Source organism: Macrotis lagotis, chromosome 2 (assembly GCF_037893015.1).
Source record: "Macrotis lagotis isolate mMagLag1 chromosome 2, bilby.v1.9.chrom.fasta, whole genome shotgun sequence".
NCBI classification, from domain to species: domain Eukaryota; kingdom Metazoa; phylum Chordata; class Mammalia; order Peramelemorphia; family Peramelidae; genus Macrotis; species Macrotis lagotis.
In genome coordinates this window covers 265,352,364-265,373,441 of record NC_133659.1, presented here as the reverse complement: position 1 = coordinate 265,373,441, position 21,078 = coordinate 265,352,364, and the positions used below count along the sequence as shown (strand labels likewise).

General features: G+C 37.2%; 1 protein-coding gene across 1 annotated transcript in view; it reads left to right on the top strand.

Moving 5' to 3' along the window:
- Positions 1-21,078, top strand: part of BEST3 (bestrophin 3) — a 51,280-nt gene that overhangs the window by 11,158 nt on the left and 19,044 nt on the right. Inside the window, exons 5-9 of the mRNA XM_074226124.1 lie at positions 5,110-5,264; positions 7,518-7,595; positions 7,678-7,830; positions 12,841-12,921; positions 14,066-14,217. Of these exons, the coding sequence (XP_074082225.1) occupies positions 5,110-5,264; positions 7,518-7,595; positions 7,678-7,830; positions 12,841-12,921; positions 14,066-14,217 (619 nt within the window). The remainder of the gene's footprint in view (positions 1-5,109; positions 5,265-7,517; positions 7,596-7,677; positions 7,831-12,840; positions 12,922-14,065; positions 14,218-21,078) is intronic.

Below are 21,078 nucleotides of genomic sequence, written 5' to 3'. Positions count from 1 at the left end.
TCTATCCCTCCCCGGAAAATAAGCTCACTGAAAGTGGGGATCATTTCATTCTTTGTACCACTTGGCTCTCAATAAATATTTGTTCATTGATTGATTGATTATTTAAAAATCACAAAATTTAGCATTAGAAGTCATTTTCCACCTATCCCTGCAAATAATTTTTGCTACAACACACAGTAGGTGGTCATCCAGCCTCTTCTGAGGAGGAGGAGGAAACCATTATTACTGAGAAAACACAATGCATTTTTAGACAACTCTAATCTTTGAAGGTTTGTTCTGTAATATTGGGCCTAAATCTGCTTTTTAAAATTTTTTTTTAAGGTTTTTGCAAGGCAAATGGGGTTAAGTGGCTTGCCCAAAGCCACACAGCTAGGTAATTATTAAGTGTCTGAGACAGGATTTGAACCCAGGTACTCCTGACTCCAAGGCTGGTGCTTTATCCACTGTGCCACCTAGCCGCCCCTCTGCTTTTTTTTAATCTGTTATTCATTGTTTGTACTCTGGGTCTAGCAAAATAAAGCCCAGACCTCCTCCATATCTTGTTGTTTAGTTGTTCCAGTCATATAAGACTCTTCGTGATCCCATTTTGAAGTTTTCCTGGCAAAACTACTGAGTGGTTTGCCAATTTCTTTCTTTGACTCCTTTTATAGATGAGGAAACTGAGGCAGGGTAAGTGACCTTCCCAGGGTAACAAGGTTGTAAGTTTTTAAGGTCAAATTTGAACTCATGAAGATGAGTCTTCCTGACTCCAGGTCTGGCATTCATCCAATGTGCCACCTAGATCTCCAATATCATCTCTCTGTTTCTATAAGCTATTTTTCTCTTTGGAGGTAGTGCAGGATAATGGAAAGGGTGGGGGGGAGTTAAAAAAAAACCTGGACTTAAATCTTGGTTATACTCCTAGCTACCTGTGTGATGTTATATTTATTTTATTATTTTTCATTTTAAGGTTTTTGCTAGGCAATGGGGTTAAGTGGCTTGCCCAAGGCCACACAGCTAGGTAATTATTGCCTGAGGCCAGACTTGAACCCAGGTACTCCTGACTCCAGGGCTAGTGCTTTATCCACTGCTCCACCTAGCCGCCCCTACCTGTGTGATCTTGAGCAAGTAATTTCATGTCTCCAAATTTTAATTTCCTCATCTATATGGTCAGGAGTTTGAAATAGATGGAATCTATGGTCTCCAGCTACCTTAAATCCATGATCTTAATGCAATCCAATGTGCTATTTACTTTTTCTTTTCTTTTTTTCTGACTGGCATAATGTACTGTTGCTCCTATTAAGTTCATATTAATATTATTGGCTCATATCAATATTATTATTAAAACTTCTCAATCCTTTTCAGACAAATTGCTATACAACAATGCTTCTCCTATCTTGGATTTGCATGAATGACTTTATTTAATTCAAGTATGACTTTACATTTATCTTTTTAATTAATTTGCTTGATCAATTAATATTAATTAAATGACATTTATCAATTGCCCAACAACAACAACCATTATCATGTCAGCATCAAGAGCCATGCGGATCATCTAGCATGTAAGCTATTCTCAGATCTATGTTAGCCGTAATCATGTGGAGGAGATGGGGCTCCAAAAATGTTAAGTGATTTGTCCAAAGTCATCCAGATAGTCAAGAACAGAGTTGACTCCTCTGAGTCCTGGCCCGCTGTTCTTTCCATGGCATCAGTCTACCTCTGGTTTGGGCTCCTTAGCACAAAGTTGTTTGCCTGCAAATTCTTCAGTATAAGCTTTCTCTGGCCAAGTGTTTCAGACTTGCCCTGAAACCTTCCAACCATTCAGATCATCCAGCCAAATTCTTACTCCTCAGTTCCAAGAACTTCTTAAAGTGACAACCCTGGTCCAAGGTTTCCAAGATTGTTACTAGTTGAACTATGAATTTTTAAATAGAATCATGCCCTTCTCAGAGAAGATGCTTCTTCAAGTTACTTAGTAAGAGAAAATCATAGATTTTACTCTAAAAACTCACATGCAACTTGCAAAAATTCAGCTAGATCAGTGAAACTTCTATCACTCAAGAGTTTTATTATATTTTGACATTTCCAGCAAAATTTAGTAATTAGTTTAACTCTCTTTGTTAAGTTGTTATAATGACAAATATCTGAAATTTTAGGACATGATGGAAAAGCTAATTTAATTTAGGGGAGGAGCCTTCCTAGAATAATAAGATTATTTAATCTGTAATCTTCCCCTAGTGAGATGCTAATGTTTGGGGCTTGTAAATTGGGATAGGACAGTATTAGATTTTTGGTAAGGAGATTTTGGATCTGTCTCAGAGCAATGACTCAGGGTGGGAATACTTCTGGACAGATCAGACTCCAGTCTCCTACAGGTTGTCAGTGGTTGATTCAATAGTTGAATTTTTGCTTGACCCCAGGCTTATATCCCCAGGGTGCTGTCCACAGATATGTGTTAGAAATATTGTCCATATCACTGTAGTTTATCTTCTAGGGTCTGCCCTTCCCTTTCCATCCTAACAGGTCAGTTATTCAGAGGGTTTATATCTCCACTACCACTCCTCTCCCCTAAAAGAAAAAGAAAACCAACTGATTTTGCTTCCCAGTAAAATAATCCCTAGTTATAGGTACAGTTATTTCTTCTACTTTGTGACTTTTCCCTTGTAGTATGAAAGGAGGGCCAAAAAAAATTTTACTCAGATTATCTAGATCATAGGCACCACACCTGTAATGTCACTTAATTAATATTAATTGATCAATGATGATATATTTAGAAAAGAAAGTCAATCATCTGTAAGTTATTCAACAAGAATTTATGTTGTATCCCAGGGCACCTATGTGGCCCAATGGATAGAGTCAGGAGAACAGAAATTTGAATCCAGCCTCAGACACTTGACTTATTAGGTGCGTGAACTTAGACAAGTCACCTAACCCTGACTGCCTCACATCCAGGGCCATCTCCAGGCATCCTGATTCATATCTGGCCACTGGATCCAGATGGCTCTGGAGGAGGAAGTGAGGCTAGTGACTTAGCTCAGCACCCCCCTCACTGAAAACCAATTCATGTGCTTGTCATGGCATCACCTCCCTGATGTCATGGTCTTCTTCAATAAACAAAGGAAAAAACATTATTAATCTTGTATCCCATCTGTGGAGATAGAAAGAAAGACAAAAAAACAGGCTGCCTTCAAGGAGCTCCCATTCTAATGGGGGAGACAACATGTAAATAACTCTGTGCATGCCAGATATCCAAATCCTGTTTGGGAAACTCAAATTTTGGCAAGAGTCATGGGGAGATCAAATACTGAAGTCCCTGGGAAGTGGATTTATTCCTGTTGACATCAATGGTCAAATAATAGCCAGTCAATAATATAACCTTGAGAAGACAGAATTGTTAAGTGGTTATCCTAAATTTAGAAATACGATAGGAAGAATATAGTTTAGTCTGGGAATGTTAAGATTATTTATATCTGTGGTCTTTTCCCCTCCCAAGAAATTAGAAGAGCTTCATAGAAAATTTACGTCCCAGGCAAGGCTTTGTGCCAAAAGAAGCCTCCAGTGACATCACTGGGTACTCTCTGTACCCCTGAGCTTGATGGGTCCAGTGATACAGGGAGAACTATACCAGCTGTTCCTATCTTGGCATGTCTTTCCAAGGCTGAGTCAGTTACCCTGAAAGCCTCATATGATGACTCTAGGAATAGGCAGAATGCTTCAGTCTGGAGTGGAATAATTGCCCGGCTTATGGAAGTGTCTGAAGGAAAGGTCACACAAAAATGAATTCACATTAAATTAATTCCACTTTGTGAGACATTTCAAAGGGCTGATGCTTGACTGGCTTTATGTGATTCTTATTATAGGAGTTAACTCACATGAATCCATCAGGAGTTGGGAACAGATTAGAAATATACCAATTAATCAAACATCATTTTATTGGCAAGCATACCTGCTATCTACCAGGTACTATCCTAGGCAATGGGACTACAAAGAAAAAATATATACACCCCACAGGGAAGTTGGATGGTGCAGTGCATAGAATACTGAGCCTGAAATCAAGAAGACATGAGTTCAAATCTGGCCTCGAATATTTACTAGCTATTTGACCTTGGGCAAGTCACTTACTCCTGTTTGTCTTAGTTTCCTCATTTATCAAATGAGCTGGAGAAAGGAAATGGCAAACTACTTCATTCTCTGCCACCAAAAACCCTATATAGGGTAACAAGGAGTTGAAGACAACTGAAAGTGATTGAATAGAAATAATAGTTCTGCCAAAATGAATGGGCTTTGGGTATGGACCCAATGAAAGAGAATATGTCTGTTGTACATTAACCTAGCTAAATTCAGAGAGATTTATCACCAGATTGGCCACAGGAGGAAGAATTTTTTGTGAACAAAAAAATCATGGAGACTGTTGACTAAATCATAGAGAGGATCCAATCCAGGGATCTGTGGTCAGGGGAGGCAGAGCTGTGTCTCATTTCAAATTGTGCAATCCCTCACAAACTGGGTTGAGTGCATACAATAAGCTTGTGACCATGTTACCTCTGTTAGACTCCCCATAGGATATTTTTTTTAGGGTTTTTTTTTTGCAAGGCAAATGGGGTTAAGTGGCTTGCCCAAGGTCACACAGCTAGGCAATTACTAAGTGTCTGAGGTTAGATTTGAACTGAGGTCCTCTTGACTCCAGGGTGGGTGCTCTATCCACTGTGCCACCTTGCTGCCCCTGTTCTAACTTAAAGGCAAACTTGTGTCAATTTTGATCTTAAAAGCTTGTGAGCAAAATGAACCACTCTGCTACATTCAAACAAAAGATCCAATTAGTTAACAGATAATACAATTGTGAGCCAGAGACACCAGCTTCTGAGTTATCCATTATGAGCACCAAAATCACTAAATCATAGAGTTTCTGATGGAAGCAACATCCATGACCAACAAGACCAACTCATATTAATGTAAGAATTCCCAGGGAGAGTATAAATAGATATAAATTGATAGTAATTTAAGAGATAATATAATCCTCAAGGATTTTTTTTATTGAGTTCTAATGCCAACTTCTGAGAGGCTGTCAAAAATAGTTTATTGAATTGAATAGGAAATAACATATTTCAAGTATCTTTCTTTTCTATACAGGTTTTATGACACCAGATGAAAGAAAATTGTTTGATCATCTTAAATCTCCCCATCTGAAATACTGGGTTCCATTCATCTGGTTTGGAAATCTGGCATCTAAAGCCCGAAAAGAGGGAAGAATCAGAGACAGTGTTGATCTACAATCATTAATGACTGTAAGTATTTCATAATCTGAGGACAAAAGCCAGCAGTTATGGAATAAGAAGAAAGAATCGTCATCGCCATTATGTTGGTTGGTAATTTTGCTCTATAACAAAGAAATGAAAGCCTCATATAATATCACCTGAAGAACCTAGGCCTAGATGAGGCTAAAAGTATTTAACTCCAAGTAACACTGATTAGTTCTAGAACAACTTTAAAAATTATGAGTTTGCTTTAGGGTACTTAAAAACAATATCTCAACTTTATTGGGGATCCTCAAAATATCCAAGGGCAAACCAGTTCATGGGGACTGGAGTAAACCAGATCAGGAACCGTAAACCCGAGAAAATTAACATTCAACTATGAAAAGACGGGATATTGCTTGTCTGTAACATATTCTTTCTATTGGAAGAAAAGCAATTAATCCTTTCAAAAAATTAACAACAAATTAAAATCTCCTACGACTCCTTATTGAAATGTTTAGAATCACTGAATTTTTAACCCTTAGTTTTCCATTCAGAGACGAGCAGAATGTTATAGCAGTTAAGAACTGGCCTCCGAGTAAGTTAGACCTATGTTTATGTTCTATATCTGACACATGCTGACTGTGTGACCTTGGGCAAGTCATTAGCATGCTGATGGCAGCTCTTTAAGACTGTAAGTTGCAGAGCCAGTGTCAGTTGGCTTTGGTAGAGGAAGTTTTCCATTGGAAATCACTGGTCCAGTTAAAAAAAATCTTTCCACTATGACATCTGACCAACATTTGAAATCATAGGATGATAGACTCATAGAATCATAGATATAAATTGATAGTGACTTAAGAGATAATATTATCCAAAGCCCTTATTTTACAGACAAGGAAAATGAAGCCCAGAGAGGTTAATCACTAGCCCACCATCACATAAGCAATAGAGTTAGAATTTACAGCTGCTCCTCTGATTCTCATTTTTTTAATTTTTAAAATTTTTAATTTTTTCACATTTACTTGTTACTTTTATTATGATGTCCCTATAAAGTAGTTCATTCAACTATCATTCCTCTTCATTTTACAGATGAAGAAATAGTTTCAGGTTCAAGAGACTTGTTTATAGACACACAGCAAGAAAATCAAAGCCATATTGAACCCATATTGCTGATTCCAAGTTCATTTTTTCCCTATTAAGTCATATTGTCACACTGATGAAGGATGAAAAATGATATAAGAGAGGCAGCATGTTATGAAAGAAAGAGTATTGAACTTGGAATCAGATGAGACCTGGGTTTAAATTCTAACTCCAAAATGTACTTGGTGACCACGGGCTTGCACCTCTGAGCCTCATCTGTAAAATACCTATGAACAATGCTTACCACTTCTGAGGTTCAAATGAGATAGCGCATGAAATACACTTTACCCACTTTAAAGCTCTATGCATTCATCAATTATAATGATGATAATGATAATGAAATCTAACTTAAAAATCATGAGCCTTTGTTTTTTCTTGAAAATTACATATTGAGACAGCTGGGTGGTGCAGTGGATAGAGCACCGGCCCTGGAGTCAGGAGGACCTGAGTTCAAATTCAATCTCAGACACTTAATAATTAGCTAGCTGTGTGGCCTTGGGCAAACCACTTAACCCCATTTGCCTTGCAAAAACCTTAAAAAAAAAGAAAGAAAATTACATATTGGAATAGCTAGTGACAAAGTAGATAGAGTACTGGCCCTGTAGTCAGAAGGATCTTAGCTCAAATCCAGCCTTTGACACTTACAAGCTGTGTGACTGTGGGCAAGTCACTTAATCCCGATTGCCTTGCAAAAAAATTAGAAAAGAAAATTATATATTTAGATTAATGGAATATCCTGGGGCAGTTAGGTGGAGTCAGGAGGACCCAAGTTCAAATCCAGCCTCAGACACTTAATAATTGCCTAGCTGTGTGACCTTGGGCAAGTCACTTAACCCCATTGCCTTAAATAAGTAAAATTTAAAAAAATATATTATCCTTTAATGGAATATGTTTCCAATCCATCCATCCATCTTGAGGGTGACATGTTTATTTCTGTGGCATTGTTTGGCTCAAAGCAATTTTAAACTTCCTTTTATTAGCTGTTTTTAGAAACCCAACATATAATACTCTATGAGAAAATACATCCAATAGACATTACAGATTCAGAAGTCTACATTCTTACTCCTGGTCTATATTCTTCCCTCATCCATTCTTCCCTTTCCTACCTCCACCCCTCCCACTGTCATTTTAACAAGTCACAAAAGCTATATGTTTCTGAATTAGGAGATGAATCGCTATCGGTCTTGGTGCAGTCTCCTGTTTGGCTATGACTGGGTTGGAATTCCGCTCGTCTACACCCAGGTAGAGAATTACTTATGAACTTTGGTTGGGCTTCCATTTCACCACCCTGGTTCTCTCTCACTGAGATTTCTCTTTATTGCAGGTTGTCACTCTTGCTGTTTATACCTTCTTCTTTGCATGCTTGATTGGACGTCAGTTTTTGGATCCCACCAAAGGCTATGCAGGACATGACTTAGATCTCTACATTCCAATCTTTACCCTCTTACAATTCTTCTTCTATGCAGGATGGCTCAAGGTACTCAATTTTAAAACCTGGTCACTGAGAATTGGTTTGTAATTTTTCTCGTCAGTTTCATTTCATTTCATTGAGAAATTAAGATTATATCTGTACCATGTGCCAAACTGCCTTCACTAAGCCCTTAGAGAAGCTATTTTTTTAAAAATTTAGTTTAATTTTTTATTTTGTTACATTTTGACTTTTTATTAGAGGGAATTTCCCATTGGAAATCACAGGTCCAGTAAAAAAAATATTTCCACTATGACCTCTGACCAACATTGGAAATCATAGAACGATGGACTATCTCCTTTCCTCCCTTCCTACCCACAACAGAGAAGATCACCATTTGACACAGATATGTATGTATGATATACATACGTATGTATGTATGTTTGTAAAAATCATACTATTCATAATTCTACCTATCAGTTCTTTCTCTGGAGGTGGATAGCATCTTCCTTCATAGGTCTAAGTAATTGCTTTGAGTAGTTGTAATTCATAGAATCACAGTTATTCTTCAGACAATATTGCTGCTTCTATATATGATGTTCCCTTGGTTCTGCTCATTTCATTTGCATCAGTTCATGTAAGTCTTTCCATGTTTTTCTACAATCAACCTATTCCTCATTTCTTTTAGCACAATAGTATTCCACCACAATCATACAGTACAACTTGTTTTGCCATTCCCCAATTGATGAGCATTCCTTCAATTTCTTCTTTGACACCACAAAAAGAGCTACTTAATATTTTTTGAACAGATAGATTCTGTTCTTTTTTCCCTGCTTATCTTGGGCAGCAGATCTAATAGTGGTACTGCTGAGCCAGAGTATAGAAAATTCTATAACTCTTTGAGCATAGTTCCAGATTGTTCTCCAAGTTCAGTCAACAGTATTTTTAGGGTATTAATTTTCCTACATCCCCTTCAACATTCATCATTTTCCCCCTTCTATCTATCATATTAGCCAGACTGATAGGTGTGAGATGATGGTTTTAATTTGCATGTCTCTAGTCAATAATGATTTAGAGTATTTTTATATGACTATAAAGTGTTTTGATTTCTTCATTGAAAAACAACCTGTCCTATCCTTTGATCATTTATCAACTGGGGAGTCAGAAGCTCATTCTTTAGTGGAATAATTAGCAAGCATTTATTAAATGATTAATTGCAGTGGTTTCTTTCTCAAATAGTGTGTTATACTGCAGAATACAGTGGGTTTGAATTGGCGGAAGTAGATCTAATTCCCCTCTGCAGCTTGCTATTCTTCTGAATGACATCAAGCAAATCATTTAATCTCTAGGCTTCAGTTGCCTCATCTGTGAAAGGAGGATCTCCAGAGGCCCTTCCAGCTCTAAATCCTATGAACAAATAGTACAGGGACATTATGATTTTGCAACTGAGGAGTATTCAACTTGCCCAAGGGGGCTTATAAACAGTAAGCACTTAGATGAAGATGGGCACTTCTTTGATGTCTAATTATTTTTAATTTACTAGGTTAAGTGTCCTCATTAGGTTTACAATAATATCATTAAAGCATATACTTACATTGATTCTTTGTTCCCTAATACCCAAGAACCACAGAGTAAAAAGTATAAGCTTTGAACTGGGAATATATTCTCTATTTCATAAGCAATGAAGAATTAAGCATTGAGTTCAGATGCCAATCATTTATGGGTTGTCACCTTGTTTCTACCCTGAAAAAAGTAATTATTATACAACACAACAAATATCTTTAAGTATACATTATAGTCAAAGGCTGTCCCACATCATTAAACTTGACAGCTTTCAAAAAATAAAAATGCTGTGACACAGAACAGGATAAATCAGAATGAAGGTGAGAAATGCCAGGATCAATATTGACTTTGTATTTGAGGAAATTAAAACTATTTCTGGACAATTCCCACAGTGGCAGAGCCCGATCCAATTACTGAAATAGTTATGTTTGTTTTGATCTCATATGTTTGTGGAAATATCAGCAACCTGATTCTCCTGCTGGATTATTTCCTCTATGTACACATAAAAAAGGGGATCAGTGGTGGGAGAACCTGAGATGATATCATAATTAAATTATCCGGAATTCACTGTAACAATAAGCCTCGAAAGAGGGTGAGGGAGCCTGGAATAGAATATTGAACTAGAAATCAGAGTTCAAATCCCACCACTTTCTGGCTATGTGACCTTAGACAAGTCATTTAACCTTTATCTGTCAGAAGCAACTCTCTTAAGACTCATCTATTATATTACAGAGAAATTGTGATTTGGCTATGTAGTGAGAATTCCAACACTGAGAGTTGCATATGCTGAAAAATTAGAGATTTTTCTATTCTAGTTTCATAAAAACTGGATTTTTGAAGCTGTCTTCCAAAAGACCAAATGCCATCATAATGTTGTTGTTCAGTCATATCAGTTGCATCCAACTCTTTGTGACCCTGTTTGGGGTTTTCTTGGCAAAGATGCTGGAAGGGTTTTCCATTTTCTTCTCCAACTCATTTTACAGATGAGGAAACTGAAGCAAACCAGATTAAGTGACTTGACCAAGGTTACCCAGAAAGTGTGAATTCAAACCCAGGTTTCCCTGACTTAATAAATTAGTAGTGATGTCCTATTTCTTCCTCTGGCTTATTTAGGCAAACAGGATTAAGTGGTTTGCTTAGGGTCGCACAGCTAGAAGTAGCTGAGGTCAAATCTGAATGCTGGAAGATGAATCTTCCTGGTAATCTGTCTGTCTACTGTACCACCTACCTCTACCACCTTTATAGTAAACCACCAAAGTTAAAGTAGGTCAGGGGTTTTTGCAATGGATTACTTTATTTCAAGAGTTAAAAATCTCAGGGGCAGCTAGGTGGCGTAGTGGATAAAGCACCGGCCCTGGAGTCAGGAGTACCTGGGTTCAAATCCAGTCTCAGACACTTAATAATTACTTAGCTGTGTGGCCTTGGGCAAGCCACTTAACCCTATTTACCTTGCAAAAATCCTAAAAAAAAAAAAGTTAAAAATCTCAACCAGTTGGAAAAAAAACTATGCTTGTATACACCTGTGTCCAAGAATTAATTAATTATTAGATTTTAGAGTTAGGAAGAGCCTTTGACTCATCCCCTTTATTTTATAGATGAGGAAACTGAGGTACAGAAAAGTTAAATGACTTTCCCAGGGACACACAGTATCTGAGATGGGATATGAACTCGGGTCTTCTCAACTGCAATCCTAGTACTCTATCCACCACACCACACCTTCACTTTAAATGCTAAATCATACACACATATCACATTTTGCTGAGTAGAAAACTGAGCAAACAAATGAAAGGACCTGCCCAAGGTCATGTAAGTCCATATGTTGGAGTTTTAAGTGATAGGTTAAAAAAGTAAAGAATAAATTTGTTTCAATGAGAAAAAAAATTAACCAAATGAAGGTTATGTTAAAATTTTCCTTAATAATAGTAATGGCTAGCATTTGTAGGCTGCTTTAAAGTTTGCAAAACACTTTACAAATATTGTCTCATTTAATCCTCACAACAATTCGAAGTAGATTTTGTTATTATCCACACTAGAAAAGAGGAAGCTAAGACATACAGAGGTCTAGTGACTTGCCCAAAGTCTTCTAGCTATAAGTGTCTGAGACTGGTCCTCTGACTTCAAGTCCATTCATTGCTTTATCCTATGCCACTTACCTGCCTATAAGGCAATCATATGGAAAGGGTTATTTGATATTAAATCTTCCTCAAGGAGAGGTGTCTTAGGAAATTCTCAGTGTAGAAACACTTTATATTGGGTGAATGTAAAAGTTTTTATGTTATAAGACATAAGAACAAGAAAAGGAGACAGCTACCTCAGGGGATAGAGTGCTAAGCCTGGAGTCAGGAAGACCTGAGACCATTGCTCCATACACACACACACACACACACACACACACACACACACACACAGAGTTAGAGTTAGGAGGAGCCTTAGAGCTCATCCCCTTTAGAAATTTTTATTCTAATGAAGGAGACAGTGTACACAGAAACAAGAATTTATCAGATACATAAAAAGTAGGTGGAAGGTAATCTTAGAAGGGAAGGTGCAAACACTTGGGGAGAAAGGGAAAAAAATTTCCTAAGGTAGATACCATGGAAAGTTGTATCTTAAAAGAAGAGAGATTTAAAGAAGTAGAGATGAAGAGAAAAAGCATTTCAGTCATGGGGGCGGGCAATCTAGTGCAAAAGTAAAAATATGGAAATGGAATATTATGCATAAGGACAGCAAGTTGGCCAGTATGGCTGCACCAGATAGCCTGAAGGAGACTAATATATAATAAGACTAGACAAGAATGGATTTTTCCCCAATGAAATGATAATTGCACATTCAAAAATACCAATCTGTTCATGTTCCATGCAAACATAAGGCATGAGAAAGAAACACAAAGAAGGGTAGGAAGAAAACCAGACTAGCAGGACAGCTTTGAAATCTAGAGGCTGATGTTTTCAAATACTTGGAAAGTAATTCATACATAATAGATCCTTGCAGTTTCATGCACTTTTCCTGTTTTACTATGTGTGTTTATGTGTGTGTGTGTGTGCTTGTGACTAGAAGGGGATGTAGATAGTATACTGTTCTGAGGTCAAATCTAGACTCAGAAAGTTACTAGCTGTGTGACTTTGGGCAAGTCACTTAATCTCTGCCTGCCTCAGTTGCTTCAAGTATAAAATAAAGATAATAATAGTACCTACCTTCCCAGGGTTATTATGAGATTAAAATGAGATTATAATTCTAAAATATTTTGCAAATCTTGTACTTTCTAAATGCTAGCTCTGTAAATGCAAAAATGTCTATTATATTTGACATTTATTAAAGTTCTGAATAAAAATAAAACTTAATGCTTAAAATATGATGATTTGGCCATTACTACCTGGAACAGCAGAAACAGTTTACTTTCTGGATTTTGCTTGAGGCCATGATGGATTATTTCATAAGGGACAAGGAGTAAAAAAAGTTCTTAGTTCTTAGGCATTATCTCAGATCAGTGTTTGATTCAAACTATGTTCTTAACTACAGGTGGCTGAGCAACTTATCAATCCATTTGGTGAAGATGATGATGATTTTGAAACTAACTGGTGTATAGATAGAAATTTACAGGTCAGTGGCTTTTTTCTTCCCAAATGATTTATAGATATTTAGAGTGATTTGTCACTGATATATACCAAAATGTTAATAAAGGCTCTATAGTTGTGCTGTGAATGCAGTAAACAGCCTCAAGTGGTAAATGGAAGGAAACTGACTCTCCATGTCCAGTACGACCTGACCAAGGCTCATTTCCCCTCTCTGTGTACCTGCTCGTCTCCCATAGGACTGAATCTGGGTTGCAGGGATACTTAGCCCCGCCAACGTTCTTTGTAAGTTTGATCAACCCTTCAGAACCCTCCCCTCCATCCCAGTGGAGAAGCTGAGGCCTTGTTACTAATTCATTGTTCAATCTCTTTCTCCAGTGCCGCCAGACAGGTCAACAATCATGTAAATGGTTGCCCATCTCAAGATGGTGTAGGACCCCAAGTTCACAGAGGTGACCAGATGTTAAAGATGTCTGATCACTGGGAGTCTGGGCCAGGTCAGAATCAGTCAGTTAGTCCCTTACCCTTACCCCTCCAAGGAAAGCAGCCTGGGAGGAAGTGCTGCATAGGGAGGTATTCCTCTTAGGAAGACCCTACATCAGCTTCCTCTTCCCCCACAGGTACTTGACCAGTTGAGTAAAGGTCATTCAGCGCTCCAGTTACAACTGCTTTGTTTTTGTATGAGGCTTCCCTTTAAGGATCCCAACAACATAGAGAGAACCACATTGCACTAATGCAGCACGGTCCTTCAGCCTAGGTCCAATCTACTCTTAGCCCAAAATGCAGCACTAAGAAGGTAAGCAACTTCCCCAAGGTCACCTGAAACCTTCAAAGCAGAGTCATGGCTAGATACCAGTGCAGTCTCTGCTTAAGCACAGTAGGGTCATCATCATGCCATTGGGTCTATGCTGTTTTGTTCCAAAATCCCAGACCAGTCTGTGGAAACTTTATCCTACATAGAAAAAAGATGCGGTTGGGGTTGGGGAGAATTGAGTTCAAATATCGGCTTTGCCAATTAGCAACCTGTGTGACCTTGGGCAAGTCACTTGACCTGTCTCCATCTGCTTCTCCTTTGTAAAATGAGGAGGGTTGGATTGGATGACCTTTAAGGTCCATTCCAGCTCAGAGTTTCTGATTCCTGATGTATTCTAATATTGTGATACTGGTCTTAGGTCTCCCTTTTGGCTGTGGATGAGATGCACATGAGTCTACCCAAGATGAAGAAGGACATTTATTGGGATGATTCAGCAGCACAACCTCCATACACATTGGCAGCTGCCGACTATTGCATTCCTTCCTTCCTGGGATCAACGATTCAGATGGGGTAAATAGTATATCTTTTGTGAGCAATCTGAGTAGGTAAGAATTCAGTTCAGCTTCTCATTCTCTAGAGAGAGCTTAGAAGTACATGGAGAGAGGAAGAACTGGTTTTCAGTATAGCATCAGAAACTTATTAACTATAAATACTTTTTTTTTGGTCAATATGAAGGTGCTCAATCTAGAATGGCAGAGGGTCATACGGAATTAAATTATATATGATATATAAAAAAGTGATATGTTAAAAAAAGTTATAAACTCATTTTTTTAAAAAAGAAACTATCTAGTTGTGTCCTAGACAAATCACTTAACCATTATTTGCCTCAGTTTTCTCAGCTATAAAATGGGGACAATAATAACTTTCCAAAGTTGTTATGAAGCTCAAATGACTGCTTGGCATAACTAAATGTTAGCTATTATTATTGTTGTTATTGCTTTTTATGATTACTCACAAAAACCATATTCTCAAACCTATGAGTTTATTTAGTGTAATTTAGTTGCAACTAATGGTTTCAAAGTTGGGGATAAGAATAGAAAGGAAGACAAATATGTGAGCATCAGTTTAAGAATGGCTTGCTTTTCTGATCTTGAAGCTAATTTGTATTTTATTTTGGTTTTAATTTCAAGCAAAGAGTCTTCTTATTGTGGGCTTCTTAAGCATAGCTGCAATATTTCCATTTTTCATAAAATAATGACTTTATATTCACCTGAGTTCCCAAATAGTAAAGATATTCAAAAGAAGTTCTTTGATGGAAATGTTTATCTAAATGGAGTTCACATAATTCTAGGAAACAGAAGGTTCTGCCAGAGTAATGTTTTCAAATGACTCAGCTCTTTTTAAACCATGAGAACTTTGAATCTATTGTTGTTATATCAACATGGTATGCACTCAAGTAACCTGAGTCCCAAAGAAATTAGTGAAAGCAAATGAAAGTAAAATAAAGCAGGCCTAGTTAATGATCAAAGAACAACAACCACCAAAAAAAAAAACAAAACCCAAAACCCTATACCGTAAGTCTTTTAAAAAATGGCAAGGGAGGAGGTATGTTTCAAGGAGATTTTTTTTTAACTTACAATTAAGTTTGCGTTCATTATTAGTTACTCTGAATTAACCTCCAAAGGTAAGTTTACCTTTGTTGGATTCCCAGTATTCTCATAGTCCACTTTTCCACTCCACAAGATGACTAACCTGTTTTCCTCTTTTTCTTCAGGGCTTTGCTCTCAATTAACTATTAACTAATAATGGGAAAATTTAAATTATAATAAGGGATTCTTAGACCAGAAGTCCTTTAAGACTCAAAAGAAGTGAATCCCAATGAGAGAATTTCAGACACTATGACAAGTGTTGAGGGAGATATTTTTGGGGACCTTCAAATCATCCTGCTAATATGAGAAAGTGTATTTCAATTCCATTTAGCAAACATTTATTAAATATCTACTACTTGAAGGGCATTGTCCTAAGTCCTGGAAAGCATATGGAATTTGTGTAAGACTTAATTGGAACTATAAATTCCCCCTGCAATGACTAACCCTTTTTGCCTAGTTCAGGCTGTCCAAGGGTAGTCTCATTCTGTTTTCCTGTCATTCTAGAATTTCCTTAAAGAGTAATTTATTCATTCCCATATTTTGCCATTTAAAATTTTGAGTAACACATTCTGTAAGTCCATCTGGCAATTTTCTGTTTTGTAATTGAAAGTGTGATTTTTCTGATAGATTTGTTTTGTCCTGCAAGATGGTTCTAGCTAAAGGGAGAGAGTTATTGATATCATTATTCCTGATAAATGCAAATCATTGTTATTATAATCATATCATTATATAGAATTACTTCAGGGTATTAAATTTCCATTTCCAGTGTTTAATCAATTGTTTTTCCATAGTGTTCTATGGTCCAAAGTGTTTCTCTCTCTCTCTCTCTCTCTCTCTCTCTCTCTCTCTCTCTCTCTCTCTCTCTCCCCCCATCTCTTTCTTTCTGTCAGTCTCTGTTTCTGTCTCTGTCTCTCTCTTTCACCATTATTCATCTTAATCCTTTCACCATGTTCCTTTATTTCCATTCTCAATTCAGATTTCTACAATCTCCATGGCTTTTAGAAACTCAATTGATGGGGCAGCTAGAGCACAGTCCCTGGAATCAGGAGTACCTGAGTTCAAATCCTGCCTCAGGCACTTAATAATTACCTAGCTGTGTGGCCTTGGGCAAGCCACTTAGCCCCATTTACCTTACAAAAACATTAAAAAAAAAAAGAAAGAAACTTAGTTGAATCACATATCCCTAAGCACACTGTATCTAGGTACTGAATCATAAAATGTTAAAACTCCAAAAGACCTTAAAGATCATCTAGTTCAAACCTTTCATTTTACAAATGAGAAAATTTACAGAAAGGGATATAAATAAAAAAATGTTTTTGGCATGAAACTAAGAAGAGTTATGGGAGCTGTGGGACAGGAAAAAACCCCATAAAATGAAGACCAATATGCCTATATTATATGAAGGCAAAATAAAAATTGTCAACCAAGAGAAAGAGAATTTCCATCAGTGATAGCAGCTGACACCAGAAAAAAGGTGGAAGTGGGAGATTTATAAATAATTAATTGGATTTGAGTAGAGTTAGTGGGTCAAAGTAATGATTCTAATATTAGAAATTAGATTTCATTATGATAAATGACCTTGTGGCAGAGGTCATGTGGTCAGGATAGAAACCATCTGTCAAGTTATTATGGAAATTAACATATTAAAAATGGTAGTTGCTTAGCCTACATAATTTATTTACTAAAAACAAATATGCCATTAATTGTTTGCTTATTATTGGTTAAGGCAAAGCTCATTCTAGTCTTTAAGAGTCATGGCTGGGGCAGCTAGGTGGCACAGTGGATAAAGCACCGGCCTTGGAGTCAGGAGTACCTGGGTTCAAATCCAGCCTCAGACTCTTAATAATTACCTAGCTGTGTGGCCTTGAGCAAGCCACTTAACTCCATTGCCTTGCAAAAAAAAAAAAAGAAAGAAAATAAAAAAAGAGTCATGTGTACAAATCTGATTGCTGAACAGATAAGATGGAGGAGGTTTGATTTCTGAATTAAATGCCACAGTTATAAGCTACCAATAGAATGTCCAAAAAACCAACAAAAACCAGTCAACACAACCACCTGTGAATCCTTCCTCATTCTTTTCCCCATATGACAACTACTATAGGTTTATGGAATCTTAGATGAAGAGCTTGATGAAATTCAAGAGGTCATTTAATTCATTTCTCATTTTATAGAAGAAGGAAATTGAGACCCAGAGAGATTGTGACTTCCCTATTGTCACTCATATAATAAATGACTGTAAGGATTTGAACCCACATCATTTCTGTAAGAATGATTCTTGGAGGCAACATTCATTTTTTGTTCATATATACTGAGGAGTAAATAAGTATTGTTCTGAAGAACATCTTATTCTTCATGACCTTTTTTGAGGCTTTCTTGGCAAAGATACTATATTGAGTTTCTATTTTCTTCTCCAGTTTATTTTCCAGATGAGGAAATTGAGACAAACAGGGATGGGTGACTTGCCCAGTCACCCAGCTAGTAAGTGTTTGAGGTCAGATTTGAACTTTAGGCAGTTGAGTCTTCTTGACTCCAGGCCCAGTACTCTATCCACTCACCTACCCAGCTGCACCTAGGACTAAGTAACTATTCTTTGCTTAAGTGTAGTCAAGTATTTCTTGCCTGTTGAATCTAAGTGAAAATTTTAAAAGCTATATTTTGACCTCTTTTTATCAGAGATGAATCTTCTTTTCAATATTTATTCACCACTCCCCCATTAAAAAATAGACTTACTAAGGACAGGCAGTGGGTAGGAGATTTGGAATGGAAAAAAGGCAGTTGGACTAAAAAAATATAATTAAAGAACAAGAATAGAAACTAGTTCTCTTACTCATCCTAGCTATGAATAAGCAGAGTTAAACCAGGTGCTAGAACATTTATTAATGGGCAACCTTATTTCTAATTGGAAGGAATATTAGGGAATGTTTGAATTGGGATGGGGTTAGTGAATAGGTGCCATTCTATGAAATCAGAAAAAAGGGATATCTTAGTGTTAAGAGTCAGTTTTCTTTGAGATGCTATCTCCCTCTTTTCATCAAAGTTATGGAAATAAGAAAGTTATTGAAATAAAAAAGCAGAAATTCTCCTGCTGTCATATTAGTCATCTTAATATACATATCAATTCTGAAGCAGGAAAAATGTATTCATTCCTGGCATCCTTTAAGCACTTTGGTAAACTCTCCTTAAATAGCTATCAAACTCCACCTCCTATTATTTTTTTATTTATTTTTTTTAGTTTTTGCAAGGCAATGGAGTTAAGTGGCTTGTCCAAGACCACACAGCTAGGCAATTATTAAGTGTCTGAGGTCAGATTTGAACTCAGGTACTCCTGACTCCAGGGTCAATGCTCTATCCAATAGGCCACCTAGCCACCCCTACCTCCTATTATTTTCTTTCTTTTTTTTTTTTTTGCAAGGCAAATGGAGTTAAGTGGCTTGCCCAAGGCCACACAGCTAGGTAATTATTAACTGTTTGAGATCAGATTTGAACCCAGGTACTCCTGACTCCAGGGCCGGTGCTTTATCCATTGTGCCACCTAGCTGCCCCTTACCTTCTATTATTTTCAAAGAAAACTTGGGCTCTTTCAAGATTTTCTTATTTTACCTGGATCAAACAATATATTTGTATTCGTTTCCTCCCTAGAATTATGAATTTAGAGTAGAATAAAACATTAGATATTCTTCTCATTTTACAGATGAAGAAACTGAGTCTGAATAACTTCCTCAGGAACAGAGGGACCTTCCATATCTTCATTCTACTCATTTCACATGACCTACCCCTTCACTTCGTCTTTACTTAGAGTAGATCATATCTTTGCTCTTGCAGTTGCCTACAAGTGTTTTACTTTCATATTCAAGAAATCCTTTATCTGACCACAATCTTTTTTCATCCTTTCTCTTCCTGTGCATTATGATCTTTAATCCTATTTTTTATTCTTACCATTACTACCACTGCCTCTACCTCTCAGTCAGTACATTCATTTCTCTGGCTATACTCTCCTTATTGGACCCCTTAGTGAGCCAGTTCAACTCTTTGTTTTCACACTCTTGAATTTCTTGTTTATTGTCAAACCCCAATCCTGGATTACTCTCACCATCTTTCTCCTTTGGTCCTATCCATGTTCTATGGAACCAAACTGGAGGAAGTCATTGCTGAGGACCTTGCCTCAAACTTCACCAAAATATTGAAACTATTTGCCACAATCTCTCTATTTTCTCTTCACTGAGCTGACATTATTCTGACAGCCCTATCTCCTTCATTTGAGCCTCTGATTAAAAATAACCCTTCTCCTTGCCAAGGACACCACCACCTCTACATTTGCCCTTGGTGAAATCACCTATCATTTTCTCCATCAGTTTGCCTCCAATATGATTCCTACTTTCTTGTTTTTTTATCTCCCCATATCTACTGATTCCCTCCTTACTCTACAATGATATATCTGTTTCCCCCAACAAACTCTATATATCCTACAATCTCTGGCCAGCTATTGACCTATATCTCTTCTCTTCTCAGCTAAACTCCTTGAAAGACCAATCTACAATCAGTGCTTCTGCTTCCTCTCCTCCCTGTCTCCTTCAAATTTCTTGTAGTGTGGACTCATCATTAAATTGAAACTGCTTTCTCTAAAGTTACCAGTAATCTCTTAATTGGCTCAGCTAATGCTCTTAACTCAATTCTCAATCTTCTGATTTCTCTGCAGCAGCTGATACAGTCAATCACCTATTCCTGGATACTTTGTCTCTGGATTGTTGTACCACTGCTATGTGTTTCTCTTTCTGGGTTCTCCTCATATGTGAATGTACCTTGTTAGTCATCTTTGTGGCATCTTCACGTGTCATGTCCCCTAATCATGAATATTCTCAAGATTCTGCCCTGGACTCTCATCTCTTTCCCCTATAAACTCACTTGATCTCATCAGCACCCAGGAATTAAATTATATTCTCTAAGCAAATAACTTCCCAAACTATAGTTTTAGTCTTGGACTCTACTGATGTCCAGTTCTAGATCACAACCTGTCTACTAGACATTTCAAACTGAATGTCCCATATGAATCTCAAATTCAACATGTCATAAACAGAACTCATAAACTTTCAACCCAAGCTCTGCCCTCTTTAAAAATTTTCCTATTAGCTATGGAGTTTATGAGAGTCCTTTCTCATAACCTAGGTTCATAATCTCAGTGTTATTCTGGACTCCTCTTTCTCATTCAACCCACATATACACTCAGTTTCCAAATCCTATTATTTTTTTTCTTTACAATATGTTGTATCTAGTCCCCTTCTCTCTACTCACATAGCTACCACCTTCATTCAGGACCTTACTACTGCTCACCTGGATTATTATAGTAGCCCTCCAGTTGACATCCCTGAGCCATCTCTCTCCCACTCTAGTCCATCCTCCACACAGTTGCTGAAATAATCTTTCCCTAAAAAGTGGGTCTGACCTTATCATCTATCTTCAATAAACTCCAATGCCTTCCTATTGCCTTCGAGATCAAATATAAACTCTTCTAATTGGTACCTAAAGCTCTTCACAACTGGGCTCGATCCTATTTTTCCAGTCTTACACATTATTCCCCTCTATTCATTCTCCCATCTAACTATACTAGCCAACCTGCTATTCTATCTTTCATCTTCATACCTTTGAAGTAGATTTTGCCCATCTTTGGAATGCTCTCCCTTCTTAACTCTAACTTCAGGTCTCAGCAAAAATATTATCTTCTACAAAAGGCCTTTCTCACTTTGTAATACAGCTGCTCTAAAGTTCTTTCCAATTATTCTCTATT